Source organism: Sebastes umbrosus, chromosome 15, assembly GCF_015220745.1.
Source record: "Sebastes umbrosus isolate fSebUmb1 chromosome 15, fSebUmb1.pri, whole genome shotgun sequence".
In the NCBI taxonomy this organism is placed as follows: domain Eukaryota; kingdom Metazoa; phylum Chordata; class Actinopteri; order Perciformes; family Sebastidae; genus Sebastes; species Sebastes umbrosus.
Window position 1 is genome coordinate 30,289,682 of NC_051283.1, and position 22,428 is coordinate 30,312,109.

General features: G+C 42.5%; 1 protein-coding gene across 2 annotated transcripts in view; it reads right to left on the reverse strand.

Annotated features, from left to right (window-relative positions):
* LOC119503249 (poliovirus receptor homolog) overlaps positions 1-19,823 on the reverse strand; it is a 360,163-nt gene extending 340,340 nt beyond the window's left edge. Inside the window, exon 1 of one of the 2 annotated variants that reach the window (XM_037794930.1) lies at positions 19,214-19,806. In XM_037794930.1, coding sequence (XP_037650858.1) covers positions 19,214-19,304 — 91 coding nt within the window. In that variant the 5' untranslated portion in view covers positions 19,305-19,806. Of the gene's footprint in view, positions 1-19,213 lie in introns of both variants that reach the window. The other variant, XM_037794929.1, reaches the window with a different exon arrangement.
* Between the last annotated feature and the right edge of the window lie 2,605 nt (positions 19,824-22,428).

Consider the following 22,428-nt stretch of genomic DNA (forward strand, 5'->3'; position numbering starts at 1 on the left):
TATTTACACGACAGATACAGGCACGTATAGTGTGAGCACTCAGTCTACTCATACAGTAGAAGTAGGAATTACACAACAACATGTCGTACAGTGTATGCCCAGCTTAAATCCAATGCATTGTGATTTTCAGAAAAAGTTTTTTATCACTGCATGACTCCGTTCTCTAAATGTTTGGTATGTAAAAGTGTTGCTTGACTTCTAACAAATCACACTTTATATTCATCGTAGCGATCACTTTGTCAGGCGATGGCTTGCTGTCGGGTAAATAGAGTTTACAACGTTCATAATCATCTTCATTTTCCTTTGAAGGACACAAAGACGATCCCGCTGCTACTGTTCTGGAGCAGAATCCAAGACTCGAGCCGCGGTACACAAACATGTGTAAACCAAATCTCTGGTGGTGTCTGATGGGAGCGTGCCAACATCTGAAGAATGAGGAAGAAAACATGTAAATTTAGAGGACCGTACTCTTGGTTAAGCATACTTTTAGTCCATTAAATTCAAATCCACCAACCATTTCTCCATGTTATTAGCAGTCACGCTTTCCGTTTGTGTTATTTTGGTTTAAGAAATAGTTGAAATTAGCATGAGATAATTAAGCTTGGGTTGACTGCAGACAGTATTGGACTCACAACGCTCTGTTGTCAAGAAAAAAAACAGTAACTCATCCCAGGAGGACAAACGACCAGCAAACACAGATGCTGTGAAAATGATCATTTGGATTTTTTTTGTTTTTGGGCGCTTCCTGCATTCGAAAGGTTTCTGTTCGGCAGCCAAACATCAGAAACCGGTGCTTCCTTAAAACTCACAAACAAGGACACGATTTCTGAGCTCATCCCTGCTTATTACTGCAGGTGACGGGTCCAAAAAAATAATGACTAAATGTTCACCGTGATGCCAGCAGAGCCGTCTCACTTTCAATCATCTGCACATTGATTTTTATACTGTGGTAAAATGAATGGAAACTAATGGCTGCCTGGAAGATATGAAATCAATTAAAAATGCATGGCAAGCTTTAAAACGTCCATAAAACATGCAAAACAAGCAGCGCGCTGCTTAAACTCATTACTTGATAGCGCCTCAGTCCACTAGGATTTTATTAATCTACACATAAACTGTCAGATGAGATATCTCATTATCAAAACTTCAGTCTTGTTCATTTTGATATAAGTTCTAAGCACACAAATATATATTTGTTGGGTTGAATTCTGTAGAAGAAGACATTTGGAGAGACATGTGGTGATTCGCTTGACGGCTGGAGTCATCAATCAATTACTTTGGCTGTCTGCTGATTTTGTTTATTTAAGCACAGCTTAAGCTTTTAGCTTTGTGACTATCATCCTTTTTTTTTCCTCTCGTTCCATCCTCCGTCGCTTTGGCCAGAGTTTCATGCTGTTGATGGCTGCGAGGTACGAGTGATGTTCCAAACCAGCTCATTAACACGCTCCCCTTCACACTGCCTTTCATACCGAAAACAAAAACGCCTGATTCAATTCCAAACCTATTTAACTTTTCAGTTCATAGACGCAGTCACTTTGTACATCAGCGGTCGGAAACCTAGACGCTTATAGCTTAGACACCCACAGAGTCAAGAGAAAACAGCATGCTGGGAAGAGGAGAGGACAGACATGAAAAGAGCAGCACACATCTCATTAGCACCCTTTTACTCTGCGTCCAGCCAGCTAACTGGGCAGCCGGCCTGCCGCCCCGTCAGGATGCTCGCGTGGTGGAAACCAGAATAGTTGAAGCATTTCACTTCCATCCTCAGATGCATCCCCGGGGATTAAGAAATCATCCTCACATTTTCGAAAAGCCCAGCGCCTGGAAATAGACTCTGGGATGTGGGGGCGAATAGGTCAGAGGCACAGGCGCATAAGTCATTTTCTATTTTACAATCCTCACTGCTTAGTTAATGGAGTTTTTTGAGGTAAGCACAAACACCAAGGGAAAGGGAGGGGAAGAGAGGGAGCGCTGCTGGCTCAGTGAAATTCACCTTCTTATGGACTGAGGGGAAATTACATGCTGTGGTATTAATGACAACAGGAGGAACTTTACCGCAGTAATGCAACTTTACAACAGTTTTTGGCAGTAACAGTGTTGCAGATATCGACAGAACAATACAGTAATCTGATGCCATAGAAGTAATAAGTAGATTAAAAAACAGAGACCTTATTCAGCATATTTCTTTTATTGAATTTAAATTATAGTTCTGTTGTATTTTAATTAGAGCTGTCAATCAATTAAAATATTTAATTGCATGATTGTCCATAGTTAATCATGATTAATCACAAATGAATGCACGTTTTTTTGTCTGTTCAAAATGTACCTTAAAGGGAGATTTGTCAAGTATTTAATCCTCTTATCAACATGGGAGTGGACAAATATGCTGCTTTATGCAAATTTATGTATATATTTATTATTGGAAATCAATTAACAACACAAAACAATGACAGATATTGTCCAGAAACCCTCACAGGTACTGCATTTAGCATAAAACAATATGCTCAGATCATAACATTGCAAACTGCAGCCCAACAGGCAACAACAGCCACCCATTTTCATTCACATATCTGGAGGTCAGAGGTCAAGGGACGCCTTTGAAAACAGCCTAGACAAGTTTTTCCTCGCCAAAGTTTAGCGGAAGTTTGCAGCGTTATTTAACTTCCTTCTCGACAAGGTAGTATGACATGGTTGGTACCGATGGTTTCCTTAGGTTTTCTGGTTTCCGGCGGCTGCGAAAACATAAACAACAGAACGCTGATCTCAGACCGGCTGTTTTCCTAAAGTGCATGCACGTTTTAACCAACAGATGATATTGGTGAGCTTTCCGACAAAATAAAATTGATGGTGGAAACCACTTCACGGCTCATTGTGGATTTAGCGACCCCGTATTTTAAAGATACCACGTGGAGTTTTTGACCACTGGCAGCGCTAAGCAGAGATGTTTTTACAAGTTGTTTGTATCGTGCATGAGGATGAACTCTGCTGAGTGACAGCTGGTTGCAGTAACGTAAAAAGAAGCGCAGAGAGGCATCTGTGAAGAAAATGACTTTGCAAATGTTTTATGAGGAAGGAAATTCATTCAACACGTGTGTCAGACCTCAAGAACACACACGATGTGCTCAGTTAACAAACAGAACTCAAGTTTAACCTTTGAACTGCGTTGCATGCTACACAACTACTAAACACTCCTCATAAAGTAGCCTACAGCAGGTAAACTTTGATGGACACTGGGTACACTCTGGGAGGCTACACCATCAGGTACTGTTTTGGGTGTGCGCTGCCTCTCCCTCAGTGCATGCTGGGATAGGCTCCAGCCCCCGCAGCCCTGAACAGGATAAGCGGTTTAGAAAAAGGATGGATGGATGGATATTCCAATTTCAATGTGGCAAGCAGATTAGCAGATTATTGCCATAACTGCCTAGCTCATAATAATACAGTTACTCCTGCTACAGTATTCTTCATTGTCTCCAGCCTAATTTAATCATATTTGTCAACCACAGCATCAGCTTTAGACCGCGTTCTTCAGCTTAAGCCCTTTAGTTATTGTTCTTTTTCCATAATGAGGGAGGTTTCTGCACTGGTAAATGGGATGAAATTAATTCCTTTAATCAGGTAGGAGGAAATATTCAGGACGTGATAGTCCTCTTAACTTTGAACCGGACCATTCCTTGTCATTTTAAAACTGGAAAAAAACATAATCTTGTCAAGCGTTCCCTCCCAAGGGTGGAGCAAAAGTGCAGCTGCAGTTCACGAGTCTGGTGGTACGACAGTAAATGAATTCCTGAGCCACCGAAGAGAACTTTATGTCATTAATGATTTCTTGGGTTTTGACATGTGAGCTATTTAATCCCACTTGGCTTTGATCCATTTCCAATATTTCTGTGTGAGAAGAAAAGGAAAAAAAAGCTTGGAGGGAATAGATGTCATAGATATGGGAGGAGTGGGGGGGTTTTAGTCGAGCGTGCATGCATGTGCGTGGATCTTTTTTTTCTGTCTGTCACAGCAGCTCACATCCTCGCCCATCACGCGGTCCACAGTGGCTTTGTCACTGCAGCTAACAGAGGGAGCTTGTCATGAGCGCACACACAGAAACACACACAGACACCAGTGCTTGTAGCAGTACTCCCTTTTTTTCCACAGTGAAATGCTGAATGCTGGACCTCCTCATCATTGACTCATGATTACACTACCGGGGCTCATTCCAAGAATCTGAATCATTTTAATCGCTGAACATAAAAAGCACAATAAACAGACTTTTATTTTGTTAACATTTGAGCGGACACATCTGACTGCCACATTTACCCCGAAGCCTCACGGTGCCGGCGACGACGCGCAGCCGTTACAGGGACGACAGATGTTCGGCGGTAGCTATTTACAAGCAGTAGCCTCGCTAATCTGTTTTTTTCACTTTCATTTGGTTTAATTGAGGATGACTTGGACTGGATCCTCTCTTACATAAAAAAAAAAAAAGAAACAGCCACAGATATGTCTGTGCTGGCTGACTGACAGGTAAGTGTATGCATCAAAAGCAGCAGGGAGGAGACATAATGAAGCTGTGAGACGAAGGCCCACGGGCCCTATAGAAAAAGCACCGAGCAATATCTCTCAAGTCATTTGACAATGATATACTATTAAAGAAGAAAATAGAAGCCTGCCTTTGAAATGAATTTTGTTATTCTATCATGCAAATGAAAAAGTCCATTGGAGACCGGATGTCTGGATCCGTCTGGAATATTGAATAGTCTCATGTCAAGAGAACATCAACCTTTTGTGTCATAAAAAAAAAATCAATTTTGGATTCACGGCAGAAAATCTACTCCACGAATTGTGTGAATAGAGAGGTGACCCCCTCTCCACCCTCCCAGCTTTAGATTAGAGACGGGGAAGTCAGGAGTTAAGAGAGAGGGTTATTTAGGAGGGAGTAGTGCGGTATAGCGAGGTGTCAGGATGGAGAAGAAAGAGAGAAAGACAAAGCGTTGTGCTGCAGCTGTCACGCTGAATCTCTCAATCAACAGCTGAATTAGTGAGGGGATGTGGAAGCAATTAATCAGGTTTAACAGCGGCCGCCAGGAAGAGGAGAGGGGGGGGGGCAACCTGTCTGTACATCTGTTTGTGTGCTGTTTGGATGTGAGCTGACTTATAGGTAAATTATAGGTAAATGAGGAGACTCACCAGACATCTAGAATATTGCCATGTGATTAATAGGGACTTATATAATAGGGATTAATAGTTGTAGCGTCGGCCAATTTGACCACGGAGATGAGAGCGACAGCCGGCTTAACCGCACGTTACCGCATTACGATAACATTTCCTGTCCGTGACAGAGTTAGCATGCAGCTTTAGCCGTGATGTCTAGCTCTGCTTTTCAGGTCAATGTGTGAAACCCAAAGTGTTTCCATCCTTTACTGGATGTGTAGTGTTTACCACGTTGGATTTAACATGTGAGGGTGCAGGTCGTATCCACGCTGACCCTCCAACGTTTTCTACTTCTTCGTTTCGGCTCGCCGCGGGAGGGAACTGCAGCCGGCTTCGGTTTGTTTTGGTTGACAGATACGGAACGGATATGACGTCACGTTATTCAGACTGCAACAATAAAAGCAGTAACTTTGTTCTACCTCTGCATAGACTCAAATGAAGCAAATATATTGATTCTGGCATTAAAAAAAAAAAAAAAATTGCGATACATGGGACCAATCCAATCTACCAGCTGAGCTACCGTATAACCACCCAGGTGCATATCAGCTGAAGAATAGGTGGCTAAAGGAGTTACCCTCCGATCTAGCACTACACTGACAAATGTTCTAGGAGTGGATGAAATGAGATGCCACAGAAGCAGAGATATTATTTCCGGGATGCTTCTTCCTTGACCCTTGAATGTTTGGCTGGAGATTTGGGTGTGTTATGCTAGCAGCTGCTAACGTAGCCTGAAGCAGAGATGAGGCGAGCTGCAGCAGAGGTTTGGTGAGCTCACTTCTCTCCAACTCTACATCCCCCCAAACTTTTTTTCAATTCCAAACTTGTAGTCTTCAGCACCAACCAACATTGATTTCACACCGCTCCCTCTGGAGCCACAAAAGGCTTTATACAACTTCTTTTCACATATGCAGTAGCACTCCCCGAGACCTGTAAACACACTTTGATGTGTAAAAATCTATTGAGCGCCCCGGTACGTTTTTGGCAAAAAGAAGATTTAACCGTCAGCTCACCCAAATTACAAAAAACACTTTGGCTGTCAATCAATAAAAAAATTGAATTTCAATTGAACACATGACTGTCCATAGTTAATCGTGGTTAATCACAAATTACTTGCACCTGAGCCACCGTCTGCCACCGTCTTTGCATGTAAAACTATTCATTAAAAATAGTGTTTTTTAGAATCGATACAGAATCACAAAATATAATATGATATTTTCTTTCACCCCTATGTGTGTTAAAGGTCTGGGTTGCTCCTCTCTATTCTATTTCTATGCTGGTCTCTGCACACACAGAAATGTATTTGCTACCATTCATTCTTCTACAGGATAAAAACAAACATAGTTGGTTGCGTCAATGTTTCTCCGTTTTATTATAATTGTTGAATTGTTTTAATTAGAGTGTTTTCATGTCAGTCTACACATTGAGTGGACCTCTTTCTGGCCCAGAGAACGCATCAATGTCTGTGACTAAAGGCAGACAGAAACTCATGTCCCCTTATTAATAGAAAATGTAGAAACAGCAGTCTGTTTCCTGTCAGTCAGCTGACAACCGCAGGAAGACATGAAAGTCTCCGCCAGGAAAAAAAAATCTCTGAATAACATGCAGCCTGACAAACTTAATTGTCACATCCATGTCATTTTTTACACGTGGCTGCTTTGTTTGCCAGGACAGCCATTCATTTCGAGCCAGGTTTGAAATACCCGAAGAGCTTGCATATTAAAAAAAATTACAGAAAATGATCTAATTACACATGGCATGCATCGCAAGGATGATTGGTGCAAATGTACACTACACAGAGGCAGTAGTAAATGGACTGGAACTCTAAATGACACCGGTATTCTCTTTTTAATGTGCGTGTGACTCGCATAGAAATGTGCTGCCATGTGAACAGTAGTCCCTTGTGAATGGGGTAAGGAGGAGAGATGTTAGCTTGCATTATGCAAATGAGAAACAACACTGTCAGAGCGGACGCAGTCGATCAAGACGATTGCCATCGACACACACGTGCATACACGTGCACACGCTTGCGTGCGCTCGGAGGCGATGCAGTCAATTTAGACGATGATACTGAAGCAGCCAAGGACGCTAACGGAGGTGAGAGAAGAGCCAGACTGTCTTTAGCCCTGTTTCCTTTTAACATTTCATCGATACAGACAGAGTCTCTCTCTCGCTGCTGGCTGGCTGGCTGGCTGCTGACCTCCACAACTTGTTGCCAACGGTCTCCAGGCTTCACGGAGCAGGACACTTATTTATGGACGGGGAGGCAGAGATAAATTGTTGCTCTCTCTGTTCTTTCCCAATTCCATTTGCATTACTTCAGTGAGGTGTTGAGTTTCTTCATTCACTCCAAAAACACATTAACTTTCTCCACTGTTGCTTTGTGTTGGATCATGAAATTCAGATAATGTAGAGCTCGGGCCTCATTACAGAAAAAGATCCTGACTGCTTGTACTATCTTACCTTGAAGGGGAACTACGCCCATTTTCAATATTCATACATGCTATTCCTCTGGTCTGAGACAGTCCAAAAAATATCAGTAAACATGAACAACTCTCTCCCAAATCCAAAAACTAGAGAGCTGAAAGTCAAACTTGTGATGTCATAGGGTATAAAGTCTGGAACTGCTCCATAGACAGTGAATTGGGAAAGACGTTACAGATGACAATGCGAGCACCCAGGGGAGTATGTGGGTACATTTTCTGTTTCACAACTGAGAACATTACAATAGAGTAAAGGTAATCGGGCTATAAAACATCACAAGTTTGAGATTTACTTCTCAAATAACATATTGAAAATTCTTAATTTAGGTGATTTTCCCCTTTAAGTTTCACAGATAAGATTTATCTTCCCAATACAGAAGCAATTCCTGAACTCCTGGCTGTGTCTTATCTCAGACCTCCTATCTTATCTTAACTTAAGAAATCCTAATTATAACTGTAAATTAAGATTCTTCAATCATCACTCGTCTTGTCATGCCTGTATCTATGTTTAGAACGTACCGGTAGGCTACTCGAGATGGACAAGCCGTAATGTCAAACGGCTCTCACTTGTCACATTAATACATGGTCCGGTAGCCTATTAATCATTATATGTTCCCATCTTCAGGGGTTTCACAAGAACCGATGTTTCGGTACCAAGTCAATGCCAAAATTCTGAAAACGTGATGGTACTCGTTTTTTATGATACAGAGGTTACGATTCAATATATTGCGATACTGTAAGCAAGGCGATATATTGCGATTTTTAAAATCTATTTTTAGGAAAACTGTCAAAGTATGAAGAACACGCTGCCATATGCATAAAATCTGAGTAAAAAAAAAGTTAACTTTTCCATGCAATCAGGCCCCGGGATCAGGACTCAAGACTGATGGAGTCCCGTCATCCCGGGGGATGATAGAACATTTCCCTGATGATGCTACATTGGGAACAAAAACTCTGTGTTGAAATTAGCAGGACGAGAGAGAGCTATAGAGAGAGCTATAGAGAGAGAGAGAGCTAACAGATATGGTAACGTTAACAATGGTTGCATTGAGCTACATTATGATGCGTTCAAGTTCTATTAAGTAAAAATGACATTACCATGTTGTATTCAAATGTCATTTTGTCAAGTTTTGTTTTTGCGGAGAATCTTGAGGCAGATCATCAGGGATTAATAATAAATTCCCAAAAAACAGTATGCAGACTGTAATAAAGGAGTGGATGTTGAAGTACATGGGATTTATTGTTTTTTACCGTGGTACTGAATTGGGTATCGAGAATCGTGTAATTTCATTGGTATTGGTATTGACTACTAAATTTCTGGTATTGTGACATCCCGACCCGTCTTCATTGTCATTGCCATACAGACCAAACAACAGTGCTGCTGCCATTTTGGCATTTATTTTGAATTTAGGACAGAATCTACAGTATGCCGTCCTAATTTAGGAATTTCCCAAATTAGGAATCCTAAATTAGGATGTTTCTGTAATAGCTAAATTCCTATCCTGAGATTAGATTTGTTCCTAAATGCATGTTAGGAAACATGTTTCTATAATACCAAAACTCCTAAACGCCATACTAAACTTAGATAAAGATAGGCTTTCAGACTGTAATGAGGCCGCTGGTTAGTATTTTGGTGGGTCAAATAAAAAGCCAATAGCTGTTTACAGGACAGTAAAAACTTCTACCCTGTTATAAATAACCTCTTTCCTTGGCTATATGAGTATCAGCTGCTAAAGGTTTGTAAAGAACAATGGGTCTGGGAATAGTAATACAGGCACAGTTTGAAGACAATTGACAATAGCCTGGCCTTTCTAGTGCTAGCACTAAACCAGGGCAGGAAATCAACTTTTTTTTTTCTTCTTCTTACTGGCTTCTGTGACCTGTGCATCCCCAGTAATGAAAAAGTTTTCACCTTCCAATCAATCACCTGAACCAGAACAGGATGTGACCGGTTCTGAAACTAAGAAACATCAAGCAAAATGATGACAGTTGATAACAATATACATGTGGGTTACAAAATGTCTTGTATCTGCCATCATATTTCACAAAACTAGGGCCAGAAGCAGGAAATGGTGACATGGGGAAAACAGGGACTTTCCTGGCTCACACTGAGGCAAGTGACCTACTAAGACTTGATCTATTTTCTTGATAAGGAGAACATATTTACAGATATATACTGTTTAGATGTGTGAGGCCCCATTTGAGAATAGGAAGCACATATCTCCATAACTGAAAACAGAAACTGAAACACGCAGATGGCCCGCCCGGCCGCTATTCTGTATCTGACAGGATGTAGTGGACAGAGTTTTCAAGGTAGAGTGAAGATACAGATATCGTATGAAACTAGAAAAACCTAATGAATCCATTGGTACCAACCAGGTCAAAGCTTGTCAGGAAGAACACTAAATAACGCTACGAACTTATGCTAAATGTTGGCAAGTTAAAACTGGCATTGGGATTTTCAAAGGGGTCCCTTGACCTCTGACCTCAAGATATGTGAATGTTCTATGGGTACCCACGAGTCTCCCTTTTACAGACATTCCCACTTTATGATAATCACATGCAGTTTATTGAATGTAGTACAATTGTGTTATTGTCTTCTATTCTGAAATGATGTAATATTTCTGCATACTGGGGTCCCTAAACAGTCTTTGAATTACATCAATTGGGTATCACTGTAAAGCTGAGACTCTTGTGGATCCAATGAGCCCAACTGTATTCATGTGTGATGATGTTAGTCCCCATAGGAGACATTTCATTGTAGTGAGACCCTTTTTTTCAAACTTGACCTCCCTGTATAACATGACCTGTGGTGACCTCTAGGATAATCACAGCCTCATGAAACTAGAGACCTAGGACATGCAATTCTTGCAGAAATCTCCAAATGTCAAAAATGTTTGATACCAAATCACAGCATGGCTTTTTCTATGGTGTATTTTGGAGGGATTATTGATCGTCCTAATTTAGACTGTTGACCTGCTATCTCCTCCTAAAGACCCCCTGTACCTCCCTAAAAAAGACAAAACCGTGTCTATTGTTGGTCTCAGAGGGATAATGTCAGTACCGAGGCTGTATATTTTGACGCTGTATAATGCTGTTCAATTGAAAGATGTGTCAAACACTTTGTTCACCATAGGTTAAATATTACAAGCACAAATGTTAAAAATGTGTCATCCTGTTTTATTATCTTCCCACCTATAGCACCCAGTGGGATTTTCCCTGCAGTGAGCATTGACACAGTCAAGTCTCTTTAAACAAGTGTTATTATAGCCAACGTGGTTCAAATGTCTGTAAATGCAACACAGAGTTTAAACAATGCTGTCGCCTTAAATTCCCCGGCTAAAGGCTCTGTAATGATATCAGTGGAGCAAACAACGTTACTGCGGTCATTAATTGCCCACATGGGTACGACGGGGAAATGTCACAAAGTCACATCACAGCCTGACCCGCCGCTGCCCTCACACAGACGGTGGAAGCAATTTCCATTTTGTCACCAGCGAACTATATCTGGAGAGGAAACAGTGAGTGAGCAGGAGGAGAGAATGGACGCCGCTCGCTGTGGTCTGTGGAACGTGCGAGCTCAGGACAGACCAGGAGACAGAGTGGGGACGCTTGTCTAAACATTTTCACACCACTCCCTCTCTCTTACCCAACACTAGCTCCCTCTCTTTCTAAACAATGAGGCCGAGAAGAACGAGTGGATGGAGGGAGGAAAAGAGAGGAGGGATGGGATGGGATTGGGGGGGGGCCTACTGGCACCCTTTTTAATTCCACCGAAAGCTGTTCCAACAAAAGGGCCCTCACTCGGGAGCCGCCACGGAGCGGCAGCCAGCCAGGCCGGCTGAAAACAGGGTCGTGAGCAAAAGAATGAGAGCGACAGAGAGGGCGAGAGAATAAGACTGAGGGAGAAAGAATGGGTGAATAACAAGAATGAGAAAATGAAAGACTGAGCCGGGTATGAAAGGCTGGCTGGAAGTTTTCTCTCCACTCTGCATGGTGGTAAAAGTCAAACTACAGAGGGTGGCCACATTGTGCGTGAGGGAGCTTGTGTGTAAATTTGTGAGCGATCTGTAAAAGGCATTCTCGACCCTGAAAGTTGAAAGCAAAAAAAAAAAAATAACCTTCCTCCGACCATCCTTGGATCGGCTCCATTGTGATTCATGGCCCGCTCCTGTTGCTACGCTCCGTAATCCCTCTTCCCACTGACACCTGTTGCTGTAGAATCACTAAGGAATGCCAAGGTGTTAGCCATGATACGGTTCATTTCTCGAAATGTGATCTGGAATTTGCTTAGTGACCTGTTTCCTCAGAAGTGGAATGAGAAAAAAAAAATAAGAAAAGAGAAAGCGCTGACCAAGTGCAGACACATGCTCGCTGGTTCCTGGCAGGCAGAGTGATGAATTAAAACCTGGATTCTCGGCAAGCCCGACTGATGGAGCTTCTAACAGTCTAACCTCTTCCTCCTAATTTACACCTAGCTTCGTTTGAAAAGGTCCACACTGCGCACACGGCTGCACAACAGAGAGATGTGAAATTGTCTCCAAAAAAGGCGTATCCATGACAACCGGTTCCAAATCTTTGAGAGTGACCTACCAAGCCAACCTCTACCTCGGTCCGTAAGCGCTGCAAAGAAAGAAACTACTCCTTTGATTGAACAAAAAGAAATACAGGCAAACAGCATTATGCAAGACCCTGCAACACAAAGTCCATCGTTCATCGTCGTCATTAACATTTTAATCCCCGATCGATAAGAACAGCCCGGAGGCCAGAATTAAAGAGAGACAAACGTAAACATTAATGCAGACAAACAAAACGTGACGCAACACCATGTCTGTCGATGAATCAGTGAGGAGGCTGTAATTAAGAGGAAAAGTTAGCAGGACATGATATTGTGCTTCTCTGGGTGAGAATCGCCACCACACACACACACACACACACACACACACAACAGCCCAGACAATGACAAACAAATTGGGCTGAACACTAACAGCTCCCAGCATTACCATGCACTCTGTGCTGCTGGGAGTCATTAATAAGCTCTCAACGGGCATCAACGGGCGCTACTCGAGGGGATGATTATCACCCCATGCCTCACCAGGAGGAGCCATTGACATTTGAGTCTGGGGCCAACGAGCCTGAAAAGTGCAGGTCAGGACCCAAAACGGCTCATTTCTGGACCCCCACGTGACTGAGGATTGTTTGTGGTTGTTTTTTTAAAATGCTGGTTCTCAGATTAAGAGGCTTAATCGTGATTCCATTAAAGGGACTGTATGGAACTTTTTAGGAGTGGAGCAGCGCGTCTCTTTAGTCAAAGAGTATAACAGCAAAGAGATGAATCTCCGGAGTTCCCCTTAATATGTTTGTAGTTCATTGTTCAACAAAGGCCATTTCAGTAGAATATGACAATAGAATAGAATTTATTTTGTTTTACTTTTGTACGGCCCGTTGTAGGCAGACGTTTTACTGGCGTCTGGTAGTTGTTTTCAGTCCAAAATGGCGGAATCGTAGCTTTACTGCTGAGCGCTGATGTTGCAATTGAACGAACAATTTTACTTTCACTTCTAGGCAATATACGTTCTTTGCCCTAGTGTCCTCGCTGGAACTGGTGGACATGTACCGCTGCATTTAACATTATAGACAATGACCACAGACTGACCATACACGGTTCTTGTTAAAACACTGTTTTAAAGCACTAACGTTTTGGGGAAAAGTCTTATGAATAAAATTTGCAAAGTTCCTCATAAACAAGACCACAACTAAAATAATAAAAACCTTATATACTAAAACATATCATTAAGCCCATACACATAGGATCCAGCTGCTTAACACAGTCATTGACATTCCAACCCAGCGATGATACCTATGAACAACTCTCAAGGCAACAAAGACAATCCCCTCCCTCAACCCTCTCCACACACACACACGCACACACACATAAGATCACTTCTCCTGAGACACACTACTTGACATTTAGTCTTTCTGCCATCATTCACAATGGGGCTGGGACCTCTGCTCCACAGACTGGATTTTAAACATGGCAGAAGCTCTAAATCATTTCCAACCCCGGGGTCAGGCGGCTGCGCGGGGTTAAAAAGGATTTTATGCAAAGTGAGAAAAAAAATGTGTTCGTTAAACTGAGAAAATTACTGGCATTTTTATTCAAACTGCCCTTTGCTTTTGAAATAATGGGAGATTCAGCCTCCAGGCTTCTTCCAATAAATGAATCAACTAAAACACCCTGCAAAGAGAAAAATTGAAATAATTGCACTGCTGCCTCAAAGGCCAAAAGAACACGTCTGGCTGAACCGAGCAGCTCACAGATGTCTTGAACTCTATGCTGGTTGATGTGTGTGATTTATAATTACGGCAGTAAAATTAGACACTTTTTTATTTAAAGGAGACATATCATGCTCATTTCCAGGTTCATACTTGTATTTTGGGTTTCTACTAGAACATGTTTACATGCTTTAATGTTGAAAAAACACATTATTTTTCTCATACTGTGTCTGAATATACCTGTACTCACCCTCTGACTGAAACGCTCCGTTTTAGCGCCTGTCTCTGATTGGCTTGAGAGAAAAATATGGTGCACCTTTGCAAAGGTAGTTCTCAAGCTGTGGGCGGTGATATTCTAATGAGATTGCATGTGACATAGGAAGGAGCAACCCGGTATCACGCTAACACATGTAATAGACCCGCCCGTCCAATTAGTATAAAATAAGTACGTAAAGTCCTGTGTTTGTTGGACTCATCCACCTCCCGTCCCGCCCGCCATAACCAGTCTTTCTCCCTTTTTATTCAACTCGTTCTTACTCCCAACTCGTCAAATACCGCCGTTTGGTCATCGGAAAAACCGACGCACGGCGGTACCCTTTATTGACAGTATGTGACGAACCGGGCTTCCAGCTAACTAACTAACAACATGAACCCACCCGCAGCGTTATTCAACGTTTATTAGCAAGTGACGTATATCACGTGTATCATGGGACTCGTCGGTATCATCAGGCCGTGAGTCACGTGAGTCGCTAGTCAGTGAAGTTAATGTCAACAACGACCGTTTCCTAACCCTATCTAAGTGGTTGTGTTGCCTAAACCTAACTTCCTGTGAAAACAGAAGTTTATTTTGAAACTATGCATGTACCGGTAACACTGACTGGGTTGTCTTATTTCACAGTTTGTAGGTCGATAGGCTCTCCAGACATCCAAATGTATGAGCACAAGCACTGAGAAAATTAGTTTTTTATGATATGTCCCCTTTAAAATGCAGTATGTTACACCAGTGGATATTTTACTATATATTACTACTATAGCGGGTTATTTGGGGTTTTATGCTCAAAAGTACTAAGACAGGCCAAAGACTGCTTCTTCATCACAACACACCATACCGGATCTGCAGCACCAGCTAGACAAATATGCAAACAACAAACAGCAACACGGTCCAATGATGAGTCATTAATAAGAGCTCTCGATAATCAGGCTGCACTGCTCTGAGTGCGATAATCATCGGCCGCCTGCTCTCCAAGTGATAAGCTAATCAGCCCTTCGTCTCCACCGAGCCATCGAGGGGACTCATCATCATTGACATTTCAGCACAGAATCAGGCCTGTAGAGACGAGCACAGGAGGGATGGGGCGGGGGGGGGGGGGGGGGGGGGGTGAGGAGTGGGACACCTGAAGTGACTTAATTATCATTGCTGTGGAATGATATCCTCTCAACTCCATTTTGCCGGTTTGACTGAAGGTTAACGTTCTTTTAACATAAAGTTTCACTGCTGCCGTTGACCTCTCTTTCAGAGCGCTGGTTTACTTCCCTCGTAATCTAAAAACACACAGATCATCCATCTACAACACACAAAACCCCCCCAAAAAAAGTTTTGTATGCCTGGACAATCTGGTAAATCAAGCGTATACTTTGGCATTCAGTGTCAGTAACTCACCGGCTGAGCAGCTAGAAATGTGAGCGCGGATGGTTTTTCCCACCGAGAAGACAGTTCTGTTGTTGCACGTTCAAATTAATTCCTAACCTGTGGGGATACTGTCACGACAATCTGACAGCTTTTTAACAATACAAGCCTGATGTAGCGGAGTCTCAGCTGAGTATCTGTCATCCTCACACACCAACCTGCATTGCATTGCTTACAGCACTGAGCTTCTCTAGCACCACAGTCCTCAGTTTTTGGGCCTTTACACCGGGGTGTTCCCGTTCTCGGGGCTAACACCGCTCCGAATATGCACAGGGAGAGAGAATGTCATCACAAAGCAAATTCCAATCAAGGTTAAATCTTCCTCCCGTCTTGTACACTTAGTCAAAATCACTTAAGAGTGTTATGCAACAGATGCTACGGCAAAATGCAAAGCGGGGTCTCTCTGCGGCTCTCGGCCTTGAAATAACTCGCCCTCCGTTCGCTTTGATCTCAGAGGCATGTCTCCGAGACGACACATCCCCCCCCCCGCTCCATAATGACCTATCTTCTTTTTCCTCGGTGACAATTTGGGGACAGCCCTGACAGATGATACTAGTTACACCCAGGTGAAAACAACAGGCTGACAGATTCATGCTGACAGAGCAGGTTCACAGATTTTGATGCCGATCACTGTTGCCTGACTGCCTGCTGTTGTTGTTACGGATTTTGTAGCTGGTCCCCAGTTTGGAGGGGGGGGGGGAGAAAACAGTGAAAATTGATTTTGTTGGGAGTTGGAGCACGTACGCGTTACTCAGTAGCGCATCTTAGCGACGCCATCATCGCTTGTGGTTATGGTTATCTCCATATCTATCACTGTAATGCTCTTATTTGGACGTAAAGTGTTGCAATCATTAGCAAGTTTAGTGACACCTCTTTTGGTTTATGGTGTAATACATCCTCAATGTGCCTACTGCGTATCTGCATTAGTGAGTTCAGAGTTATCTCATTTATGGTAACTCATTGAGTATCAATAGTACTCATCAGGATGCATTCATTGTGTCGCTCAAAATAAGTCATCTGGCAAAAATGTTGGTAATTTTTTTTGTACCTCTTAAAGCATTATAATATTCATACAGTGTCTTGCATTGTGCTTGCATCACTTGACAGTAAGTTTAGAGCAGAGCTCAACAGATTACCAGCAGGCCGATGCTATCAGCCAGTTCTGCCTTATCACGCACACACATCTTGTACAGTGGCAGACATGTAAATAGAAATTGCAGCAGAAGTTATTTTTTACCCTTATTTTTCTTAATTTCAAGTTTTTTTTATTGATAATGTTTATTTATACTGCTTTAATATTGATCAGTCCCATCTTATCTTTATGATGTTTTCCACTTTAAAAGGGGACAAATGTTCATTTCCAGGTTCATATTTGTATTTTGGGTTTCTACTAGAACATGTTTACACGCCTTAATGTTAGAAAAACACATGATTTGTCTCGTACTGTTTGTCTGGATAAACCTGTATTCACCCTCTGTCTGAAACGCTCCGTTTTAAGGTCCCGACACACCAAGCCGACGGTCGGCCATCGGACAGTTTGGACCCGTCGGTGAGCGTCTGTCGGTCTAGTTTTTGCGGCGTGTCCCGCACCGTCGGCTCTAGTCTGCCCATGTCGGAGATTTTTCGGCCAATTCAGCATGCTGAATCGGCGGCGGAGCTCGTCGGTGAGAGAAATCACTGATTGGCGTTTCAGCTTAAACGAATCAGTGCTCGATGAAGAGAAATGGAAGCCGGCCAACGAGTAAAGTCAACACAGAAGGCTCTTCTCATTTTTCATCATCTCATCTGATCATTCCAGATATTTTCACAACGACGTGAACATCTGGAATGAAGCTAAGTGGTGAGTGAGAGTGGTGTGGAAATGGTCGGCAAACGCTGCTTTGTTTCATGTACGTATCATAACAATGATTTGTATATCTGCTGTCCTCGGTCTTCAGGTTTCCCTTTTTGAATGACCAATACAGACTAACGTCGCCTGCTGGTGTGGAGAGTTATTTCCTCTCACGCAGGTGCAGAACGTTCGTGCTAACTGGCCGTCGGCTTTAGTCTTTGCGGTGTGTTCAAGTGCAACTTGTCGGCCGAGACAAAGGCGACGTAGGCGACGCAACAGCCGGCCTTCATCACCGCTGGTTCTCTGATGTCGGGTTGGTGTGTCTGGGCCGTAAGTCTCTGCTCGGCTGCCTGCTTGCCTTCAGTCACACAACGCGCTCGTTCTCGCTCCACCTCTAGACGTGCATGCGCGCACACTCTACACTGCAGAAGACTTCGTAGCTCTGAGAAAATCTAGTGAATGTACAGTGGACGTTTGTGCAGAAATAACTGCTGCAGCTCCTCCAGACCAACAGAGGTTTTCCGTGTCTTGTGAAGTGACGGGGCTCCGCAGAGAGAAACGTTATCGTCTCCGACCGGGTGCCGGTGTCTCCCTCCCACCGCGGTCAGAGACGATAATGTTTCTCTTCCTGCTTCAGCTGAAAAGCCAACACTAGGATCAGCATTGATTCATGGAGAGACCTTGGTCTGGTCAGCTAACATTACTGCCAAGCAGCTGAAATATAGAGTGATATTGTGCTTTTAGCTGACGTGTGTCGCCTCACTGTGTTGAGCGATGCTCGTTCATGTCTATATAGAGCGAGCACAAGCACGAACCCGACGCTGACCTTCGTTGACTTAACGGCCACAGGTGTGGCTGTTAACAAGCATTTCTGAAAGTTACAAATAGTCCCTTTAATGGGTTATTTTTTTAAAAAACGTTGATTTTTCTGTATAAATAATAAAAAAATAAAGAATATCTGCCATTTTTTATTTATTTTACACTTAAATATCTCTCAGGCTTTATGCATTTATGGTATATCTTAAATGAACAGTCTATATGTGCATGCAGTACTGTGCCTATAGAGGTGAAACACTGAGGTTTTGTTTCTACCGCTGTGTATCTCCAGCATCTTCCTTTTTATTCCAGGATCAGTGTAGTGGATATTCATTAAGAGCTCTCAGCACTCATTGTTGAAGGGCCACCTGAAGAGCATTTCTCATTTCCTGCAGAGCCCGTGTTTCCCATCAGCACCCTGTTGCTCTGCAGAACGACCACCAATTCCAGCCATTAATCTAATCTAATGGTAGGGTAGTAATCACACCTGCATGCGGTTGGTTGAAGGAGCACGCGCCTCAACCATTTCCCTGCGACACCTTTTCCCCAACAGGTAAACACAGATTACAGGTCAGCCGTACATGCTGGAAGGGTTCGGAGAGGCTCAGAGCGGATTAGCTTTTCCTGAACAGGAATTAGGACAAAAACAACACACACACACAAACCAGGAGAGCCACACCTCGCTTATCATGGCGCACCGAAACTCCACACACACACACACAGAGATACCAGCAGTGTGCTTAAACAATAAACTTTTACAACAGGTGAGGAGGACAGAGACAGAGTGAGACCTGCAGCAGGGTGTCAGGACACGACTGGAAGAGCTGCTGCACGATCAGGACGCACAGAGAGGTGGAGAGGAAGCTGGAGAGGTTTCGGTAGTGAATGAAACATGAAACACAGCTCGGTGTGGTTTTGTTTTACCTTGAGCTGAGAGGAGAATCACTGCTGCTGCTGTCACCACCAGCCAAGAAGCGGTCCTCACCGGAGACACCGGTGCGTAATCTCTCGCCATTCTTCTTCTACAACAGGAGACGAGGTGGACGGAAATATCCACAACAGCTCCAGATTATTCCTTCTCTCTCCGATCAGACAAGAAAACTTCCAGGTTCAGTTCAGACCGCCTGGGTTGAGACGAGCCAAGTTCTCTTTCTCCCCTCTGTCTCTCTCTCTCTCTGCAATCTGGACCGCGGGTAGTTTCTCTCTCTGTCTTCCTGTCCGTGTGAGAGACTGACAGGAGGAAAAGGAAAAGGGGCTGGACCGCAGTGCGCACAGGTAGAGAGGAGTGGAGCTGTGTGCGTTTGAGGAGGAGCGAGACTGGAGGAATAAAGTGTGTTGGACGGAGAGTCTGAGTGTGTTGAGAGTCTGTGGAGCTCCGTGTGTCTGCTGCTGCTGCTGGGAGCAGAGAGAGAGAGGAGTGGGGGGGAATATCAGAGTGATGTCAGCAGAGCGTCACCAAGAGGACTTCAGCCGTAATAGTGAACCCTGAAGCAGCCACAGAGGCGCGCTGGAGAGGCTCACACCCGGACACCCAAACACCTGCATGCACATGTATTTAGTTCTGATCCACTTCATTTGTATTATCATTATTAGTTTATTTAGTTATTTATCTTTATTTATTTAACTTTACCTCAAAATTTCACTTAAATCTGCATAGGCAGAAATCTTTTGGCATCATTGGGGAAAAAAATCCATAATAAACTTTCAGCATATTGTAATTCAAGTGTTCTGAATTGGTACTTTTAGTTAAGTAAAATATCTATATCTATAAATATATAATAAGTATTTCTTCCACCACAGTTAGCCTATGATGAGTATGTATATATACTCATGAGTATGTGTATATATATATATATATATATACACTCATCAAAGGCTATGTGTGTAAAATTGTAGTGGAAGTATAAAATAGCATCAAATGGAAATACTCAGATGAAGTATAAATACCTCAAAATTGTACTTAAGTAAATGTAGTTACTTTCCACCACTGATATAAACTATAACGTAATATTACAGATTAAACTACCCATCAATAATAGCTATACCTCCTCCAGCTACGTTAAAATGTTCTCAGGGATCATTTTACTGCAGAACGTTTGCTGGTATTTTTTACTTCTACACTGTCATATGGCTACTTTTACTTCATGAAATTATCTGAATGTTTCTTCCAATTACCAATTGCAATGCATAGCCATTAATCACTCAGTCAAAACTACAGCTGAAATCATTGGGAATTGTGGGAATCAAAACTAAAGCCAAAGTAATATCATAAAATTGCTTACTTTGACTGAACAGCAACTTTTTTTTATTATTTATAAAAACTCAGAGAAATGCTGTGACAGCAAATGGGAACTGAAACTTTTAATCATTTGTCAAAATAAGGATTGATTTCTGTCAATCAAGTGAATATGTCAAAACTATAAATATAAAAAAGAAACTATAGCGTCAGAAGTGTAAAATAGGGTTCAGTGCGTCCCTGTGGGGCTCTGCAGAGGCCAAACCACGCATCACATGCAGAGTCTCAGTGGGCTTCACAGGCACATAACATCAGTGATTCCCCAGCCCAAGCTTTCTAAGAACACAAGAAAGAAAACTCCTTAAAAAGACACTTTGCTCATTAGGGGGGAAAAACAGAGGAAACCTTGGGAGAGGCAATTCAAAGAGAGATACCCCTTCTGTGGTTGGAAGAAGACAATTAGCCCACTAAAACTAGGCTAACTGACTGAAAATGAACAGATAGTAGAAATTCAAAACAACTTTAATTCAGCATAAATCCAGTAAAATAAGTCCAATAAACTCATACCAAGACATGGCAAAAGTTGCGATAATTATTCCCTATAGCCTATATTATGAATTTAATAGGGCTGTCAATTGATTAAAATAGTTAATTGTGATTAATCACAAATTAATCACACATTTTTTATCTGTTCAAAATGTACCTTAAAGGGAGATTTGTCAAGTATTTAATACTCTGATCAACATGGGAGTGGGCAAATATGCTGCTTTATGCAAATGTATGTTTATATTTATTATTGGAAATCAATGAACAACACAAAACAATGACAGATATTGATCCAGAAACCCTCACAGGTACTGCATTTAGTATAAAACATTATGCTCCAATCATAACATGGCAAACTGCAGCCCAACAGGCAACAACAGCTGTCAGTGTGTCAGTGTGCTGACTTGACTATGACTTGCCCCAAACTGCATGTGATTATCATAAAGTGGGCATGTCTGTAAAGGGGAGACTCGTGGGTACCCATAGAACCCATTTACATTCACTTATCTGGAGGTCAGAGGTCAAGGGACACCTTTGAAAATGGCCATGACAGTTTTTCCTCGCCAAAATTTGGTAAAAAATGTGGAGCGTTAATTGTCTTCCTTCCCAACAAGCCAGTATGACATGGTTGGTACCAATGGGTTCATTAGGTTTTATAGTTTCATATGATACCAGTATCTTAAACTGAGCCCGCTACAACCTAAAAATCACAAGTTGCATTAATGCGCTAAAAAAATTGAATTAACTTTGACAGCACTAGAATTTATATAACCCAATTGTAACCTTCAGAAGGATATCATACAATGACAATACAAATATGAATACCTGAAGAAACAAAAGGACAAAGACACCATAAACAAAGTCACCATGAACGGAAATGAAAACAGTCAGAGGTGTAAAGTGGAACCAAACCCTAATGGTACGTGTCCACAGCCTCCGCCCTTTCCACGCTTCCCATTCATTGTCTGTATAAGCAGCCATGCAATGCATTCTGGTAATGTGGCAGTGCAATTCGAGAGACGGGGGGCGCTTCTTATTTGCATAAATGCAAATCAGCACTTTATGCAAATCAGGGGCGTCCGGCATGACTCGCCTCCTCTTAGAAGGAGTCTAACGCACGCGTGAGTCAGAGGGTGCAAGCAAAACCGATCGCCTCGTGATAAAAACGCCTCTGTGGACATATCATAACCCTAAACCCCAGACCCTGAACCCTAACCCCTGAACCCCGACCTAATTCAACACATTTACTAATCCAGATTTCTATTGATAAAATCAATATTATTTGCTATTGTTTATTTGTTTTGAGAAATGCATAGTGGTTAATGGTTAATGGTACATGATGTAAAACATATTCAAA